The following is a 20,461-nucleotide window of genomic DNA, read 5'->3' on the forward strand; positions in this document are numbered from 1 at the left end:
ATGGCATCTTCTATCTTCATTCTTCCGGAGCGGGTCCATCTTCAATCCAGCCGACGCGGAGCATCCTCTTCAAATGAAGTCCTAACGAAGAATGAAGGTTCCTTTAAATGATATCATCCAAGATGGCGTCCCTTGAATTCCGATTGGCTGATAGAATCCTATCAGCCAATCGGAATTAAGGTAGGAAAAATCCTATTGGCTGATGTAATCAGCCAATTGGATTGAAGTTCAATCCGATTGGCTGATCAAATCAGCCAATAGGATTGACCTCGCATTCTATTGGCTGTTCCAATCAGTCAATAGAATGTGATCTCAATTCTATTGGCTGATTGCATCAGCCAATAGGATTTTTGATACCTTAATTCCGATTGGCTGATAGGATTCTATCAGCCAATTGGAATTCAAGGGACGCCATCTTGGATGACGTCATTTAAAGGAACCTTCATTCTTCGGTAGGACTTTGTTTGAAGAGGATGCTCCGCATCGGCTGGATTGAAGATGGACCCGCTCCGCTCCAAAAGAAAAAGATAGAAGATGCCGCCTGGATGAAGCCTTCTGCCATCTGGAGGACCTCTTCTGCCCTGATTGGATGAAGACTTCTGCTGTATGGAGGACCACTTGTGCCCGGCTGGGTGAAGACGGCTCAAGGTAGGGAGATCTTCAAGGGGGTAGTGTTAGGTTTTTTTAAGGGGGGATTGGGTGGGTTTTAGAGTAGGGTTGGGTGTGTGGGTGGTGGGTTTTAATGTTGGGGGGTATTGTATTTTTTTTCAGGTGAAAGAGCGGATTACTTTGGGGCAATGCCCCGCAAAAGGCCCTTTTAAGGGCTATTTGTAATTTAGTATAGGATTTATTTTACAGGTAATTTTGTACTTATTTTAGCTAGGTAGTTATTAAATAGTTAATAGTAAAATAAATATAAATCCTAGCTACAATGTAACTATAAGTTATATTTTAGCTACCTTAGGGTTTATTTTATAGGTATTTAGTTTTAAATAGGATTAATTTATTTAATTATGTTAAATTTATTTCGTTTAGACTTAGGGTTAGACTTAGGTTTAGGGGTTAATAAATTTAATATAGTAGCGGCGACATTGGGGTCGGAAGATTAGGGGTTAATAAATTTAATTTAGTTGCGGTGATGTGGGGGGGGGCAGATTAGGGGTTAATAACTATAATGTAGGTGGCGGCGATGTTGGGGGCAGTAGATTAGGGGTTCATAGGGATAATGTAGGTGGCGGCGGAGTCCGGAGCGGCAGATTAGGGGTTAATAATATAATGTAGGTGTTAGCGATAGCGGGGGCAGCAGATTAGGGGTTAATAAGTATAAGATTAGGGGTGTTTAGACTCGGGGTTCATGTTAGGGTGTTAGGTGTAGACATAGATTTATTTTCCCCATAGGAAACAATGGGGCTGCGTTAGAAGCTGGACGCTGCTTTTTTGCAGGTGTTAAGGTTTTTTTTCAGCCAGCTCAGCCCCATTGTTTCCTAGGGGGAAATCATGCACGAGCACGTTTAGCCAGCTTACCGCTACCGTAAGCAACGCTGGTATTGAGGTGAGATGTGGAGCTAAATTTTGCTCTACGCTCACCTTTTTGTGGCTAACGTCAGGTTTAAAAATAACTGTAATACCAGCGTTTTCTTAAGGGAGCGGTGGGGAAAAAAGCCTCATTAGCAACGCACCCCTGTTACCGCAAAACTCGTAATCTCTGTGAGTTTTTTTAACTTTTGCTCCTCAGCTGTGGCAGAATAAAATCACCACAAACGCAACCAATGGAGCCACAGCAGGGGGTGCTGTTACACAAATAATCTCTTGCTCAATGATAAACTTTTCACAGCCAATGCTCTCTGCTAGCAGTGACCCTGGGCAGAAAGGCCTTATATATGAATCACATAATCATATCTAATTAGGGTCAGCTGGCAAGAGCTGTAACATGCTCATGTGCAACGCTATATATCTCCCAGTATAACCATTATACTCACTAACTGACAGAGTACACCCAGCTCCAGATTGTATACCTAAGTAGTATAATGGCTTCATCTCAAACTCTCAATAGAACCCAGAAATGATATATTCTCCCTAATTTGTTGTTCATTCAAAGTACCCGAATCATCTTTTTGAGACACAATTTTTAAGAAAGTGGTTTGTCAACTGCATCCTCAATACCCAGTAACAGGCCATGTTTCCAATTACTGAGCATGATATTTTATCACAAGTTCAGTAATTTAGATATCCTCAGAATTGTTCCTGCAATTGGTCCTGAGTATTTGAATTGATGAGCCCTGCCCACATTCTTCTGCTTTCCTAGAATATAGAAATCTCTGTTAGGGCATAAATTCCCTTTATAATTAACTGTTGTGTTTGTGTCCCTCCATGTTCCTTATTGATGACTGATATGATGTCTGTAAAAAGGTCCATACTGTAGGTCATTCCCAAGACTGCATTTCTGGAACCTGATTAATGTAGATCCTTCATGACATCCATTGTACATCCTCCATGAGATCCTTCTAATGTGGATTTTGCATGGGATACATCCAAAGTAGATTCTCCATAGGATACTTCCAAATTAAAACATCACAATGTAGATAAGACCCTTCATGGCAATTTTCTAATGTAGATCCTCCATTAGAAACTTCTAACCTAGATCCTTTGTGAGGTCTTTCTAATGTGGATCCTCCATGGAATGACCTAGAATTAGACCCTCTGAGACAAACTCATGTTATTTTAGTATACAGAAACATTTTGCACCTGAGTTTGTCTCATTTGTCATTAAGACCATTACAAAAGTGTATTGGTGTTACTAAATTTTAATCTATTTCAAGACTTGCCAGACACACAGCATAGGTTTAGAATTTTATCACCTGAGAAAACGCTTGTCTGAATTGGAGACAGGTGACTTTTTAAGGTTTAAAGATCCACTTTGGAAAACCAGTTATGTCTGCTTAGTTGCTTGTCTAATTATCATAGGGTCAGAATACCATCGTCACATAGCAGAAATTAAATACGGAGTCACATACACTTGACTTTTACTATCTTAATAATCAGAGCAGCTGTAATATTTGGTAGTAACCTCAGAGGGGGGAAACAAGTCACCCTCCTCGGCTTGTATACATCTGAAGTCTTCTGATCCTTGATATATGAAGTAAAAGGGATCATTAACCAGTCCTCTTACCCCTAAAGAGGCATGAGAATTGCTTTAATAACATGGACTGCAGCCTATTCACCTATTAAACACAGGGTTAGGAGTGTCTAAATAAATCCATAAACACAAGAATCGTCATTTAAAAGAGGAGGACATTTATTGCTGAAATAAACAAACACCCTTAAACTCTTTATCTACATTGTTTCATAAATGAGAGCATAAGATAAAGCCAACATAAGGCATTAAGTTCATACAAATATGGACAGAAAGAACATTTTTAACAACTATAGAGTGAGCAACTATTATAACTATATTAAAGGACCATTATACACTCATTTTTTCTTTGCATAAATGTTTTGTAGATTATCTATTTATATAGCCCATAAAGTTTTTTTTGTAAAAAATATATATAGTTTTGCTTATTTTTAAATAACATTGCTCTGATTTTCAGACTCCTAACCAAGCCCCAAAGTTTTATGTGAATACCATCAGCTACCTTCTCCAGCTTGCTCCTGTTTGTGTAAAGGGTCTTTTCATATGTAAAATAAGGGGGAGGGGGGAGTGTCTTATTTCCCACTTGCAGTGGGCTTTCCAACTAACCTTTCAACAGAGCTAAACTGACAGCTTCTAAGTAAGTTTTTAAACAGTTTTATACTGGATTTTTATATCAGTATCTGTGCATCATATTCTTTATAGTAGTGTCTATTACATGCAGTTATATGAAAATGAGTGTATACTGTCCCTTTAAGAGCTATTTCTATTTGCAGTAGGCGGATGACCAATGTCATTATATGACCATTCGATAAAGGCTAATTATACTAACTGTAAAACAATAAAAACTATAGATGGTATCTAAACTGGCTGCATAAACAGTATATAATGTCACACAGGTAAAATATTAATAAACCTGTTACATATATAGAAAGACACAGATTTACAATTTCACACTATAAATATTCACTTCCAGTCTCAAGAATATTTAATGCTTGTTGTTTATCAGAATGTCTGGGATTCCAATCAGGTGAGTAAGAATTTGGCACTCCCATAACAAGTGTAAAGACCTAGAAACTACTGTATCGAAAGTCCAGGCTGAGCCAATCAATGAAAGCCTAGCTAAGGATTATCAGCAATGAAAGGGGTTATCTTGATAGCAAATAAACAAGAGGATTTCCCCAGCTGTAGGTAAATTATTTGGCAAGAGTCTCCTGTGTGCTTTGTGCCTTAGGGGAAATCCAGATATGATGATGGTCTCTAAATAGCAGCAGCTAGCAAATTAGTTTAAAGTGACAGTCTGGTCAAAATAAAACTTTCATTATTCAGATAGGGCTTGTAATTTTAATTAACTTTTCAATTTACTTTTATCATCAAATTAGCTTTTTTTCCTCTTGGTATTCTTAGTTGAAACTAAACCTTGGTAGGCTCATATGCTAATTTCTAAGCCCTTAAGGGCTGCCTCTTATCACATGCTTTTTAAATTGCTTTTCACAACAAGAGACTTGATAGTTCCTGTGGGCTATATAGATAACACTGTATTCAGGCACAGAAAGTTATTTAAGATTTAGCGCAAGACAATAGATAATAAACAGTCACAGTCATGTGATCAGGGGGCTGGAAGAAGGTTCTTAGATACAAGGTAATCACAGAGGTAAAAAGTATATTCATATAACTGTGTTGGTTATGCAAAACTGGGGAATGAGGAAAGGGATTATGTATCTTTTAAAACAATAAAAATTATATTGTAGACTGTCCCTTTAAACGTGTTATTATGTGAACTCACAACAATATTACATGCAACAGCAGGAGAGTTAAAAGCATATAAACCCCAAAAAATGTTCTTGTGTGATTTTGTGTGATAGAAAATATCACATGAACATCTCTATATAAAAAAGAAGATATTTTACCTCAATACTTCCTCAGAAGCCATATCCGATTGTGAAGGGACTTTAAGCAGCCAATCCAGATGCTAGTCCCGGGACTTGCAAGGAAGCATGCTTCTGGCATGTGCAGGCACTCTCATGTTATTTCCCTATTCAGTTTAAGGAAGTTTACTATGAAATCTTGAGAGTTATTGTAAAATCTAATGACATCACAGTAAAGTAAAACATGACCTCATCACAGTGCTGATGCTATTGTGTGTTTTCCCCCATCCTGCAGCTGGTCAGTGGCTGAAGGATAACTATTCACAGAGCAAGTGCTATCTTTAGATGAATACATTGGAGGTAAAATATCTTCCCTTTTAACATAGAGATGTTCATCATATTAGTATTATGACTAATTTACTTCAGATATGCTTCATTCCTATGGTATTGTTGGTTGAAGAGATACCTAGGTAGGTGCTAGGAGCACTGCATGGCTGGAAATCGTGCTCTTGAAAGTGCAAAACTGCTGCCATATAGTGCTCCAAACACTTGCACTCTCCTGAGCGTACATCCCTGCATTTCAACAACATATCAAGAAAAAAAAGAAGAACCTTATACTAGAAGTAAATTAGACAGCCGTTTAATATGGCTCTATCTGAATCAGGGGGTTCATATAATGGCATAATGGCAACTGACTACGCTATTTGTATAATGGCAACTGACTAAGTTATTTGTATAATGACAACTGACTACACTATTTGTACAATGGCAACTGACTACACTATTTGTATAATGACAACTGACTACACTATTTGTATAATGGCAACTGACTACACTATTTGTACAATGACAACTGACTACACTATTTATATAATGGCAACTGACTACACTATTTGTATAATGACAACTGACTACACTATTTGTATAATGACAACTGACTACACTATTTGTATAATGACAACTGACTACACTATATGTACAATGACGACTGACTACACTATTTGTACAATGACAACTGACTACACTATTTGTACAATGACAACTGACTACACTATATGTACAATGACGACTGACTACACTATTTGTACAATGACGACTGACTACACTATTTGTACAATGGCGACTGACTACACTATTTGTACAATGACAACTGACTACACTATTTGTACAATGACAACTGACTACACTATTTGTATAATGACAACTGACTACACTATTTGTACAATGGCAACTGACTACACTATTTGTATAATGACAACTGACTACACTATGTGTACAATGGCAACTGACTACACTATGTGTACAATGGCAACTGACTACACTATTTGTACAATGACAACTGACTAAACTATTTGTATAATGACAACTGACTACACTATTTGTATAATGACAACTGACTACACTATTTGTATAATGACAACTGACTACACTATTTGTATAATGACAACTGACTACACTATTTGTATAATGACAACTGACTACACTATATGTACAATGACGACTGACTACACTATTTGTATGACAACTGACTACACTATTTGTACAATGACAACTGACTACACTATATGTACAATGACGACTGACTACACTATTTGTACAATGACGACTGACTACACTATTTGTACAATGGCGACTGACTACACTATTTGTACAATGACAACTGACTACACTATTTGTACAATGACAACTGACTACACTATTTGTATAATGACAACTGACTACACTATTTGTACAATGGCAACTGACTACACTATTTGTATAATGACAACTGACTACACTATGTGTACAATGGCAACTGACTACACTATGTGTACAATGGCAACTGACTACACTATTTGTACAATGACAACTGACTAAACTATTTGTATAATGACAACTGACTACACTATTTGTATAATGACAACTGACTACACTATTTGTATAATGACAACTGACTACACTATTTGTATAATGACAACTGACTACACTATTTGTATAATGACAACTGACTACACTATTTGTATAATGACAACTGACTACACTATTTGTATAATGACAACTGACTACACTATTTGTATAATGACAACTGACTACACTATTTGTATAATGACAACTGACTACACTATTTCTATAATGACAACTGACTACACTATTTGTATAATGACAACTGACTACACTATTTGTATAATGACAACTGACTACACTATTTGTATAATGACAACTGACTACACTATTTGTATAATGACAACTGACTACACTATTTGTATAATGAGAACTGACTACACTATTTGTATAATGACAACTGACTACACTATTTGTATAATGACAACTGACTACACTATTTGTATAATGACAACTGACTACACTATTTGTATAATGACAACTGACTACACTATTTGTATAATGGCAACTGACTACACTATTTGTATAATGACAACTGACTACACTATTTGTATAATGACAACTGACTACACTATTTGTATAATGGCAACTGACTACACTATTTGTATAATGACAACTGACTACACTATTTGTATAATGACAACTGACTACACTATTTGTATAATGACAACTGACTACACTATTTGTATAATGACAACTGACTACACTATTTGTACAATTGCAACTGACTACACTATTTGTATAATGGCAACTGACTTCTGGATACACTGTCCCAAGACCCCCCTCACAAACAGCTCTAGAGAAGTGATAGCTTCAAGCAACACTTCCCACAACGTCAAGTAAAACTTGAGGTTAATTAGGGGATATTTCATCAAATGGGGCTTGTGTACTCCGAGTAATTTCTTTTCAGCAGAAACTCCAATGCAATCTTGGATTCCTTCAATGAGTTGAGGGATTAGTAATGCTTTAAAGGGGCATTGTATACTAGATTTTTCTTGGCATAAATGTTTTGTAGATCATGCATTTATATAGCCCATCTTGGAGTGTTTTTGCAACAAGGTATAGTTTTGCTTATTTTTAAACAACAGTGTGCTGATTTTCAGATTCCTAACCAAGCCCCACAGTTTTAGATGTATACTGGTGTCTATAGACTCCTGGTTGTGTATTGGGTATTTTTATATGAGGGGGGGGGCAGTGTTTGCTCTTCCTGCTTTCTCCGTCCCTTTCACTTGGTGTCCCAGCCTAACCTCATCAACAGTGCTAAACTGGTAGTAAGTTTATAAAAGGTTTTACACTGGATTTTTATATCACCATCTTTGCATATTCTTCTTTATAGTAGTGTCTATTACATGCAGTTATATAAAAAATTGTGTACAATGTCCCTTTAACAGGAATTAGCTAATGGAATTGTGATGCCTGATGGTGAGAATCTCTCTTAATCTACTAGTTTATACCTCTTATCTACCAGCACTGAAAAAACAGATGTCAGCCAGGGGACAATAAACTGTTGTTATAAGCCATTAAAGCACAGTTTTGTAAATACATTCAGAAGACACTATTATGGCTTCAAACACAACTATGCAGGAAGTAAACACATTGAACAGAATTTTCTGTTAGACAATGTTTTTTTCTCTTTATCTTGAAGCTGACTTGGTTTTAGCCCATGTAAGTAAGAAGTAGTTTAATGGTGTGATTGACAGCTTTCTCGTGTACCAGTATTTAGTTTCAAACCCTCTTTCTCTTACTGCACATTAGTGATCCATAATACATCGTTCGTACCATATCCACAAGAGATTGGATAGTAAGTGTTCTTTTTCCCCATGAGACAGGGGAAAGAGTGAAAAGATCTTTTACCTCCTCATGTGTACAATGATGTTTTTTTATTATTGTTTAATAAAAGTTTGCTTATGTTAATATGACATAACAGAGCTAGATTGTTTATTGCAAAACACTTCTCAAACCTGAAGCTGAAGTTTCAAACCATGTCCCAAGTGGGAACAGGAGCATCTGATTGGTATCTGCATGGCTGTCCAAACCATGTCCCAAGTGGGCACAGGAGCACCTGATTGGTATCTGCATGGCTGCCCAAACCATGGCAAATATTTTCCTATTTCAGCCAGGCATTTTTGGGGAGGAGAGGCCATATTCAGTAATTAAAGTAGCATGGGGTCCCACTAGATACAATGTTTGAAATAGATTATAGAGACATCTTCAGTAAAAGAACCACCCACTCTGAGAATGTAAATATATCCTCACAGTGCTAGAATTTTATGAAAAACAACATTTATGCTTACCTGATAAATGTATTTCTTTCCGGGCATAGAGAGTTCATGAAACATTCTAATTACTAGTGGGATATTCACTCCTGGCCAGCAGGAGGAGGCAAAGAGCACCCCAGCATAGCTGTTAAGTGTCACTTCCCTTACCCATAACCCCCAGTCATTGTTCGAAGGGAAACGGAAAAAGAAGATAAAACAAAGGTATAGAGGTGCCTGAGGACTATACAAAAAAAATGCTGTCTTAAATTGAATAAGGACGGATTGTGGACTTTACATGCCCGGAAATAAATAAATTTATCAGGTAAGCATAAATTTTGTTTTCTTTTCTATGGCATGGAGAGTCCACAAAACATTCTAATTACTAGTGGGAACCAATACCCAAGCTAGAGGACACAGAATGAATAGGGGGGGAGAACAAGACAGGCGGACCTAAACTGAAGGTACCACCTTTTGAAGAACTTTTCTCCCAAAAGAAGCCTCAGCTGAGGCAAAAGTATCAAATTTGTAGAATTTGGAAAAAGTATGTATGGAGGATCAAGTGGCCACCTTGCAGATTTGCTCCACAGAAGCTTCATTTTTTAAAAGCCCCTGAAGATGAAACAGCTTTATTAAAATGAGCCGTAATTCTCTTAGGAGGTTCAGTGGAGGCTCCTCCATATGTTCACAGCCGCACGTGAACCCCCAGCCCAAATGAAGGGAAAAAACAAAAACTTTGACTAAAATATAATTTTTCCAATAGCCCCCCCAAAAAAGTCAGTCTTTAAAAAAAAAAAAAAAAAGTTTGTATCTTTTTTTATTTTATTTAACCGCACGTGCGGTTAGCCTGATGCCTGTCATTATAGTGCTCTCACTAGGTTTGCCTGCAGCCTGCTCTGCCTCCCAACCCATCCCTATACTGTCTTAATCGCACAGTTCAGCCTATGTGATAGACAGTGTGAGTGAGCAGAGAGGTGGTACTAACGGTCATCACTACAGTTATGTGATGACGCTGCGGCTTGATGAGGCTCCTCCCACACTACACTTAGAACCCCAGAGTGACTGAGCTGGGAGCTGTAATCAGTGGTCGGGCCTTTCAGCACTGGGAATGTGCAGTTTCAGTCAGGGCCTGGCTTAAGGCAAGTGTGTGTCATGGCTCATAGACTTTATTCACACTCTCTGGGGCTCTGACACTTGTCTGTGGATCACTGGTAAAGTACGAAGTACTTGTGTTTTATGTAGAAGACATAGCTATTTCCATGTGTATAGACGTGCTGTATTACTGTTCCTGTGTGTGTCATGATCGCATCTGTCATGTTTCATGCCCTATTGTGTCACACTGACTTCATTTTACATTGCTATCACGATATCTGAGACACCTCACTAGTTGTTATTCTGTGCATCACATGGAGTGGGGCCAGTTTTACTCAGTGTGGGTGTCCTATTGCCTATATATGTGTGCCTGTCTCCCCTAGACCTGTCTGTGTGTGTTATGGCCACATACTGGTTATGTGGTGTTGCATAGTGTACACCGATGTCTGACTCTGTCAACTACTGTATCTGTCCCCTGTCACTGTGTCTCAATACAACACCCTGAAATGTACTGTAACAGTAACTCATTGTCTACGTGCTCATATTGTCCCCCACCAATTACATATTGTATTCACTATTGTGCGTCTTATTACAAGGTTAGTAATATGTACCGGTCTGAATAACAGTTAATTTGTGGGCATCATACGTTATCATGCCGGCATGAGGCGCTAACGTGTCCATTCTACTGTATGTACCATATATGTACCATGTCTGCATGATGTGCTAACATGTTCATTCTGTATGTACCATCTCTCTCTCTCTTTCTCTCCCTCTTTTTCTATCTCTCCCTCTTTTTCTCTCTCTCCCTCGCTTTCTCTCTCTCCCTCGCTTTCTCTCTCTCCCTCGCTTTCTCTCTCTCCCTCGCTTTCTCTCTCTCCCTCGCTTTCTCTCTCTCCCTCGCTTTCTCTCTCTCCCTCGCTTTTTCTCTCTCTCTCCTTTTTCTCTCTCTCTCCCTCTTTTTCTCTCACTCTCCCTCTCTTTTTCTCTCTCTCTCCCTCTCTTTTTCTCTCTCTCTCCCTCTCTTTTTCTCTCTCTCTCCCTCTCTTTTTCTCTCTCTCTCCCTCTCTTTTTCTCTCTCTCCCTCTCCGTGTGTATGTGTAGAGAGAGAGCCATCTGAGGGGCGGGGCTTTTCAAGGGGTGTGGTCAGGGGTGGGGCCAAGTGCACCTCCATCAGCCACCACTGAGGAGGTTGCTTTCCAGCTCTCTCATAAGCTAAATGGATAACACTTCTCAACCAGAGAGAAAGAGAAGTAGAAGTGGCTTTCTGACCCCTACGTTTTCCAGAGAAAACAACCAACAGGGCAGAAGACTGCCGAAAATTCTTAGTTGCTTGAAGATAAAATTTAAGAGCATGCACAACATCCAACTTATGCAAAATACGTTCTATCTGGGAAGAAGGGTTAGAACAAAAAGAGGGAACAACAATTTCCTGATTAATATTACGATCCGACACTACCTTAGGGAGAAACCCCAGCTTAGTACAAAGGGCCGCCTTATCAGCATGAACAATAAGGTAAGGGGAAACACACTGCAGTAATTTAATATTGACAGAATGCATCGGCTTAAACGGAGCCTGCTGCAAAAATCTAACAACAAGGTTAAGACTCCAAGGAGGAGTAACAGATTTAAACACAGGCCTGATTCTGACCAAGGTCTGAACAAAGACTTAACATCTGGCAGAACTGCTAGACGTTTATGCAGAAGAATAGACAGTGCAGAAATCTGACCCTTCAAAGTACTGACTGACAAACCCTTTTCCAGGCCCTCCTGAAGAAAGCCAAGATTCGAGGAACCCTTACTTTGTTCCAAGAAAAACCCTTTGAATCACACCAATGAAGGTATTTACATCATACCCTATGGTAAATTCTGCGAGTAAAGAGTTTACGGGCCTGAAGCATAGTATCTATGACTTTGCTTGGAGATTGAGCGTCTACGTTTGGCTAGACATGGCTTCTCTGAGAGTCAACTTCAGAGAAACCAGATTTGGATGATGAAAGGGACCCTGAAGTAGATGGTCCTTCCTGAAAGGTAACCTCCAGAGCGGAAGAGATTACATTGTCACCAGATCCACGAACCAGATCCTGCAAGGCCATGCAAGAGCTATTAGAATCACAGAAGCTCTCTCCTGTTTTATGCAAGCAATTACTCATGGAAGCAATGCAAACGGAAGAAACAGGTATGCTAGATTGAAGCTCCAAGGAACCGCTAGAGCATCTACCAGAACGGCTTGAGGATCTCTTGACCTTGAACCGTACTTTGGAAGCATGGCGTTATGACGAGACACCATCAGATCCAACTCCGGAACCCCCCACCTGAGAGTTATTATTGTGAAAACCTCTGGGTGGAGAGCTAACTCTCTGGGATGAAAAGTCTGCCTGCTGAGAAAATCTACCTCCCAGTTGTCCACCTCTGGAATGTGGATGGCGGAGAGATGGCAAATGTGAGACTCCGCCCACTGGAGAATGAGAGTCACCTCCTTCATTGCCAAAGAACTCAGAGTTCCTCCCTGGTGGTTGATGTAGGCCACTGAGGTGATGTTGTCCGACTGAAATCTGATAAATCAGACAAAAGCTTGTTGAGGCCAAGCTATTAAAGCATAGAAAACTGCTCTCAACTCCAAGATTTTTATTGGAAGAGATGACTCCTCTGGAGTCCACAGACCCTGTGCTTTTAAGAAACCCCAAACTGCTCCCCAGCCTAACAGGCAGGTGTCCATGGTCGCAATCACCCAGGAAGGCCTCAGGAAGCATGTGCCCTGAAACAGATGGTCCTGTGAAATCCACCATGAGAGAGAGAGACTCTTGTTTGGGAAACCAAATTTATCTTCTGCGAGAGATCTGAATGGTCCCAATTCCATTGACTGAGCATGCATAGTTGCATACCCTGGAACCTTACCACTGCTATAGGAGCTCCCAGATTTTTTGTAAAAATTATGGGAGCTGTAGCAAGGCCAAAAGGAAGGGCAACAAACTGGAAATGTTTGCCCTGGAAGGCAAACCTTAGATACTGGTAATGATCCCTGTGAATAGGAACATGAAGATACACGTCCTTCAGATCTATGGTCATCATGAACTGACCCTCTTGAACAAAAGGAAGAATAGAACGGATGGTCTCCTTCTTGAAAGATGGATCCCTGAGGAATTGGTTGAGACACTTTAGGTCCAGAATGGGTCGAAAAGTGCCCTCCTTCTTGGGAACTACAAATAGATTTGAATAGAATCCTAGACCCTGTTCCTCTAGAGGAACTGGAAAAATAACTCCCAGGGATTATTGGTCCTTTACACAGTTTAAGAAGGCCTCTCTTTTTATCTGGTTCGCAGATAACCTTGACAGGTGGAATCTGCCGCTGGGAGGACAAGATTTCAATCCTATTCTGTAACCGTGGAATACTAAATCTATGGCCCAAGGATATGGAACATTGTGTATCCAAGTCTGCCAAAAAAAAGAAAGCCTGCCCCCACTTGATCTACTACAGGATCGGGGGTGGCCCCTTCAGTTGATATAGAATCAACGGAAGGCTTCTTGGCTTGCTTCCCCCTATTCCAAGGCTGACTGGACCTCCAAGAAGACTTGGATTGATCCGACTTGGAAGAGGAAGACTTCTGTCCCTTAAAGTTACGAAAGGAACAAAAATTAGAATTCTGGTGACCCTTAGGTCTATTCTATTTATTCTGAGGTAGGAAAGAACCCTTTCCGCCGGTAATGTCAGAAATTATTTCTGCCAATCCTGGACCAAACAAGGTCTTACCCTTATAAGGCAAAGAAAAAAGCTTGGACTTGGATGCAACATCTGCAGACCAAGATTTTAACCACAGAGCTCTGTGAGCTAAAACAGTAAAACCAGAAATCTTAGCACCCAGCCTAAGAACTTGCATGTTGGCATCACAAATAAAGGTATTGGCTAGCTTAAGAACCTTGATCCTGTCTTGGATCTCCTCTATAGTAGTCTCCTCTAGGATAAGATTAGATAAGTCATCGCACCAATAAGATGCTGCCTCAGCAACTGTAGCAATACGAGCAATAGGTTGCTACTGTAATCCCTGATGAATGTACATCATCTTCAAAATAGCCTCAAGCTTCTTATTCATGGGATCCTTGAAAGAACAACTATCTTCAACAGGAATAGTAGTTCTCTTAGCCAGAGTAGAGATAGCACCCTCTCCCTTAGGCACCACGTGCCACGAGTCATGAATAGCATCAGCAACAGGAAACATCTTTTTAAAAACAGGGGACGGGGAAAAAGGAATCCCTGTTTTATCCCATTCCTGAGTTATATCTGCCATACGGTCTTAAACTGTAAACACTTCCACAGATGAGGGTACATCATATACCCTATTAAGGTTACTAGACCTCTTTGGATTCTCCACCACAGATGGTTCGGATTCTTCCAAAGCAGCAAGAACCTCCTTTAACCCCTTAATGACCACAATGTACCCTGTATGTCACTGGTCGTTAAGGGTTTTTTCAGGACATAATAGCACAAGTCTAGCAAGAACACGCTATTAATGCCCTCCCTCCAGCAGGCTTTGTGGAATAGAGCAGTCTCAACGCTGGTGGAAAGACCGCGCTATAAAACAATCAAGTCCCAAAAAAAGGCCAGCGACATACAGGGTACGTCGCTGGTCCTTAAGGGGTTAAAAGAACTCAAAGGTGTTCTAACTTAAATCTGAAATAAATCTCCTCTGAATCTGCAGAATTGGTCACTACAGTATCAGATTTTGACAATTCCCCCTCAGAAGCCACTGAAGAATCATCCTCATCAGATAACTGAGACAAACTTAGCGGAGTCAGCCTTATTAACATCAATATGTTTAGATTTCCTCTTACTCTTACCAGTAACATTTGGAAAAGCTGATAAAGCTGTGGAAACAGCAGAAGTAATCCGCACAGTGAAATCCCCAGGTAAAAAAACACCCCCAGGAGGTTGTTGAGAGGAACCGCAGGGACCTGCATGTGAAGCTTGAGGGGAAAGCTGAGGCATTGCTAGGATAACACTCTCCTGAGAGACAGGAGGCTCAGGGAGAGACATCTTATCTTTAAACATTAAAGTTTTATTTAGACCTGAAGAGCAAAACTGTACAGGAGGAATTATCTTAGCCTCCAAACACAATAAGCATTTTTCAAAAGAATCAACTTCAGCATCAGTGTCCATAATTGGGTATCAGTTCCTAGCAATTAACAAAAATGTAAATGCCAAAAATAAAATAGGTTTATTTATGTGAAGCAGTAAAACCCCTCCAGAAGTTGCTATCCCACTAGCACAGAAAACCAGACATATCCGGAGCAAAGATCACCTCCTTGTAACCCAGAACAGCCCAACCACTTGAAAACAACTGCAGGCAGAGGAGCGGTCACATGACCACAATAATAAAAAATTGGGCCAAACAAAAACGGTGCGAAAACCGGCAGCAGAACAGCAAAAAGTGATTGGGTGATCTGAGCCCGCAATAGAATATGATGCCTCTATAACATATAAGCAGCGCCCCTTAAACAGAATTCAAATACTTTCCACAAGGATTTAACCCATAGTGCCGGTACCTTCTAACCTAGGAGGGAAAGCACTTACCTGTGGATCCTGCTCTGTCAAGCAGAAACTGTTTTCTGAGCTGTGACAGCTTCTCCACTTCTACCAGGGACCTATAGAAAGGAAGAAACAGAGTAACCAACCCTGGCTTTCTATAATAGGGGTAGCAGTAATGTTAGAAGTTAAGCAAAGACCACCTCGCCATCTTCTAACTGCTAATAACCACCATTACTCTTACTAAAGAGATTGACATGGATGTCATCAAGGCAAAGAGAATGACTGGGGGTAATGGGTAAGGGAAGTGATACTTAACAGCTATGCTGTGGTGCTCTTTGCCTTCTCCTGCTGGCCAAGAGTGAATGTCCCACTAGTAATTAGAATGTTTTGTGGACTCTCCATGCTATAGGAAAGAAATCATGTATTATTTCACTAGAAGCATGCTCCTCAGTTTTGCAAATACTACTGAGTGCTTAGGCCCAGAGCTGTGAGTGGCACTGGTTGCTGGCGTTTTATACCTAGGCAGAAAGGTGGCCTGGTGCCTCTATGGTGGTGATCTACTGTTCTGTAAACTGCTGATTCATCATCAGAGCTGCGTATCCCCTGCCTGTTATTATCTGCTCATTCAATTGTCTAATAATCTTATTAATCTAAGAATATGAGGGGGCGCACACTATACAGGAAATATCAGAAACAGTTAAGATCAATCCATGCATCTATATGTATAGTAATAGAACACAAGTAGCTGAAGGATTAAAATAGGTGCTAAGTCCCAAAAAGTTCAATAGTGTGTAATATGCACAATCTTTAAGGGATCAAATCACAAAGGCAGCTCTCCTCCTCACAGATGGATCCGGATGATACTATGAAGCATAAAACAGAGGGGCGCCTCATGTGTGTATCAGCATATTCAGATATGAGCAAATTGCTATGCAAGCCAAATTTATACTCACATTTGGTGAAAGTACACTTATGTACTAGTAGGAACAAGCTATCCATTTGCTCATATCTGAATATGCTGACACATGAGGCGCCCCTCTGTTTTATCATTTCTTCATAGTTATCTCATGATCTGTCTAATTAACGTGTCATAAAAATCACTATGCTGCCCCTGTGATTTAGTGTGTGTGATCCTGGTCATTTAACCTCCAACTTTCATCATTTAAATAAATTGACAGAGCTAGAACATTTTACACTTGTGTTTATTACACACAAAGACTGTCTAGTTTTTTATCTTTAGTGTCTTTAAAAGGGTTAAACATGACCTTAAAGTTGCACTACTGAAACATCCAGATTCTGGAGCAGTGAGATGAGGATGCAGTCAGCGACTGGAGTATACAAATGTGTGCCAGCTCCTTATTGGCTCACCTGGCAGTATACTACTCATCTAGGGTGACAGAGGAGCACAGCTTTGACTATATTTAACCCTTTTGTGAGGGTTCCTGCATGTGCTTTTATTTATTTTTTAACCCTTTAGCAGCCACAATGCTAAAAGAAAACTAATGAATTAGCCATAACATGTGAATCACCAAAGGACAAATGTTGGAATTTATATTATTTTAAGGAACACTGTATACAAAGTGTTTTTCTTTTTAATCAAAATCAAAGCATTTTGCTTTCTGAAAAAAAAAAATATATATATATATTTTATGCTTGAGTGTTCTTATAAGGAAAACAACAAAAAAACACTTCTGGTTAGGTGCAAAATCATGTCTTTAAATAGTGCTCTTTCATATACAGTACAGATGATTTTGTTATTTACGTTAATGTATAGTCACTACAAAATGACAATGTTTAAGTTAACCCTCTTGTTGCAGTCATGTGTGTTTGATACTTTAGTTTAGTGCAGACAGACAGTTCCCATAGAGTCCAGTAGGGGGCAGCACTTACCTATAGCTTGCAGACAACCAATATTAATTCATACAGCCAGTCTAAAACATCTAGCAGACAGAACAGGCACATACATGACAGGTACAACAAAAAATAGATCTACTCACATTGTACCAGCTCTGGCTTTTCTGCAAGGAAAGAGAAAAAAAAATGCAAATTATATCAAGGAAATAATTTTACTCATAGGTCTGAAGGACTGACAGGGTTAAACTATAAGGGAGGGGATGACAATGTAATAAATAATAAATTATAAATACGCCATATGCATTATTAACAATCCTGATGAAGAACAAGTTTTGTATCTTGAAAAAAAGAACTGGAAATATGTTACACATTGTTTACAAGGTAAAGTGAGTGTATATGATTGCAGGCATATGCATAAATATATGTGTATCGTTGTATATATGTGTGTATGCACAGGTGTGTTTGTATCTGTGTACATGTGTGTGTATGCACAGGTGTGTTTGTATGTGAGTACATGTGTGTGTATGCACAGGTGTGTTTGTATGTGTGTACATGTGTGTGTATGCACAGGTGTGTTTGTGTACGTGTGTGTGTATGCACAGGTGTGTTTGTATGTGTGTACATGTGTGTGTATGCACAGGTGTGTTTGTATGTGTGTACATGTGTGTGTATGCACAGGTGTGTTTGTATCTGTGTACATGTGTGTGTATGCACAGGTGTGTTTGTATGTGTGTACATGTGTGTGTATGCACAGGTGTGTTTGTATGTGTGTAAACGTGTGTGTATGCACAGGTGTGTTTGTATGTGTGTAAACGTGTGTGTGGGTGTGTATGCACAGGTGTGTTTGTATGCGTGTACATGTTTGTGTATGCACAGGTGTGTTTGTATGTGTGTAAACGCGTGTGTGGGTGTGTATGCACAGGTGTGTTTGTATGTGTGTACATGTGTGTGTATGCACAGGTGTGTTTGTATCTGTCTACATGTGTGTGTATGCACAGGTGTGTTTGTATGCGTGTACACGTGTGTGTATGCACAGGTGTGTTTGTATGCGTGTACACGTGTGTGTATGCACAGGTGTGTTTGTATGCGTGTACATGTGTGTGTATGCACAGGTGTGTTTGTATGCGTGTACATGTGTGTGTATGCACAGGTGTGTTTGTATGCGTGTACATGTGTGTGTATGCACAGGTGTGTTTGTATGTGTGTACATGTGTACATGTGTGTGTATGCACAGGTGTGTTTGTATGTGTGTACATGTGTGTGTATGCACAGGTGTGTTTGTATGCGTGTACGTGTGTGTATGCACAGGTGTGTTTGTATGTGTGTACATGTGTGTGTATGCACAGGTGTGTTTGTATGTGTGTACATGTGTGTGTGTGTGTATGCACAGGTGTGTTTGTATGCGTGTACATGTGTGTGTATGCACAGGTGTGTCTGTGTACGTGTGTGTGTGTATGCACAGGTGTGTTTGTATGTGTGTGTGTGAATGCACAGGTGTGTTTGTGTGTATGTACATGTGTGTGTATGCACAGGTGTGTTTGTGTGTATGTACATGTGTGTGTATGCACAGGTGTATTTGTATGCGTGTACGTGTGTGTGTATGCACAGGTGTGTTTGTATGTGTGTACACGTGTGTGTATACACAGGTGTGTTTGTATGTATGTACACGTGTGTGTATGCACAGGTGTGTTTGTATGTGTGTACATGTGTGTGTATGCACAGGTGTGTTTGTATGTATGTACACGTGTGTGTATGCACAGGTGTGTTTGTATGTATGTACACATGTGTGTATGCACAGGTGTGTTTGTATGTGTGTACACTTGTGTGTGTGTATGCACAGGTGTGTTTGTATGTATGTACATGTGTGTGTATGCACAGGTGTGTTTGTATGTATGTACACGTGTGTGTATGCACAGGTGTGTTTGTATGTGTGTACATGTGTGTGTATGCACAGGTGTGTTTGTATGTGTGTACATGTGTGTGTATGCACAGGTGTGTTTGTATGTGTGTACATGTGTGTGTATGCACAGGTGTGTTTGTATGTGTGTAAACGTGTGTGTATGCACAGGTGTGTTTGTATGTGTGTAAACGTGTGTGTGGGTGTGTATGCACAGGTGTGTTTGTATGTGTGTACATGTTTGTGTATGCACAGGTGTGTTTGTATGTATGTACATGTGTGTGTATGCACAGGTGTGTTTGTATCTGTGTACATGTGTGTGTATGCACAGGTGTGTTTGTATGTGAGTACATGTGTGTGTATGCACAGGTGTGTTTGTATCTGTGTACATGTGTGTGTATGCACAGGTGTGTTTGTATGTGTGTACATGTGTGTGTATGCACAGGTGTGTTTGTATGTGTGTAAACGTGTGTGTATGCACAGGTGTGTTTGTATGTGTGTAAACGTGTGTGTGGGTGTGTATGCACAGGTGTGTTTGTATGCGTGTACATGTTTGTGTATGCACAGGTGTGTTTGTATGTGTGTAAACGCGTGTGTGGGTGTGTATGCACAGGTGTGTTTGTATGCTTGTACATGTTTGTGTATGCACAGGTGTGTTTGTATGTGTGTACATGTGTGTGTATGCACAGGTGTGTTTGTATCTGTCTACATGTGTGTGTATGCACAGGTGTGTTTGTATGCGTGTACACGTGTGTGTATGCACAGGTGTGTTTGTATGCGTGTACACGTGTGTGTATGCACAGGTGTGTTTGTATGCGTGTACATGTGTGTGTATGCACAGGTGTGTTTGTATGCGTGTACATGTGTGTGTATGCACAGGTGTGTTTGTATGTGTGTACATGTGTACATGTGTGTGTATGCACAGGTGTGTTTGTGTGTATGTACATGTGTGTGTATGCACAG

General features: G+C 39.8%; 1 protein-coding gene across 1 annotated transcript in view; it reads right to left on the minus strand.

Moving 5' to 3' along the window:
* GRAMD1B (GRAM domain containing 1B) overlaps nt 1–20,461 on the minus strand; it is a 602,742-nt gene that overhangs the window by 117,143 nt on the left and 465,138 nt on the right. Inside the window, exon 3 of the mRNA XM_053691526.1 lies at nt 17,745–17,765. Coding sequence (XP_053547501.1) covers nt 17,745–17,765 — 21 coding nt within the window. The remainder of the gene's footprint in view (nt 1–17,744; nt 17,766–20,461) is intronic.

The sequence above is a fragment of the Bombina bombina genome, chromosome 8, assembly GCF_027579735.1.
Source record: "Bombina bombina isolate aBomBom1 chromosome 8, aBomBom1.pri, whole genome shotgun sequence".
In the NCBI taxonomy this organism is placed as follows: domain Eukaryota; kingdom Metazoa; phylum Chordata; class Amphibia; order Anura; family Bombinatoridae; genus Bombina; species Bombina bombina.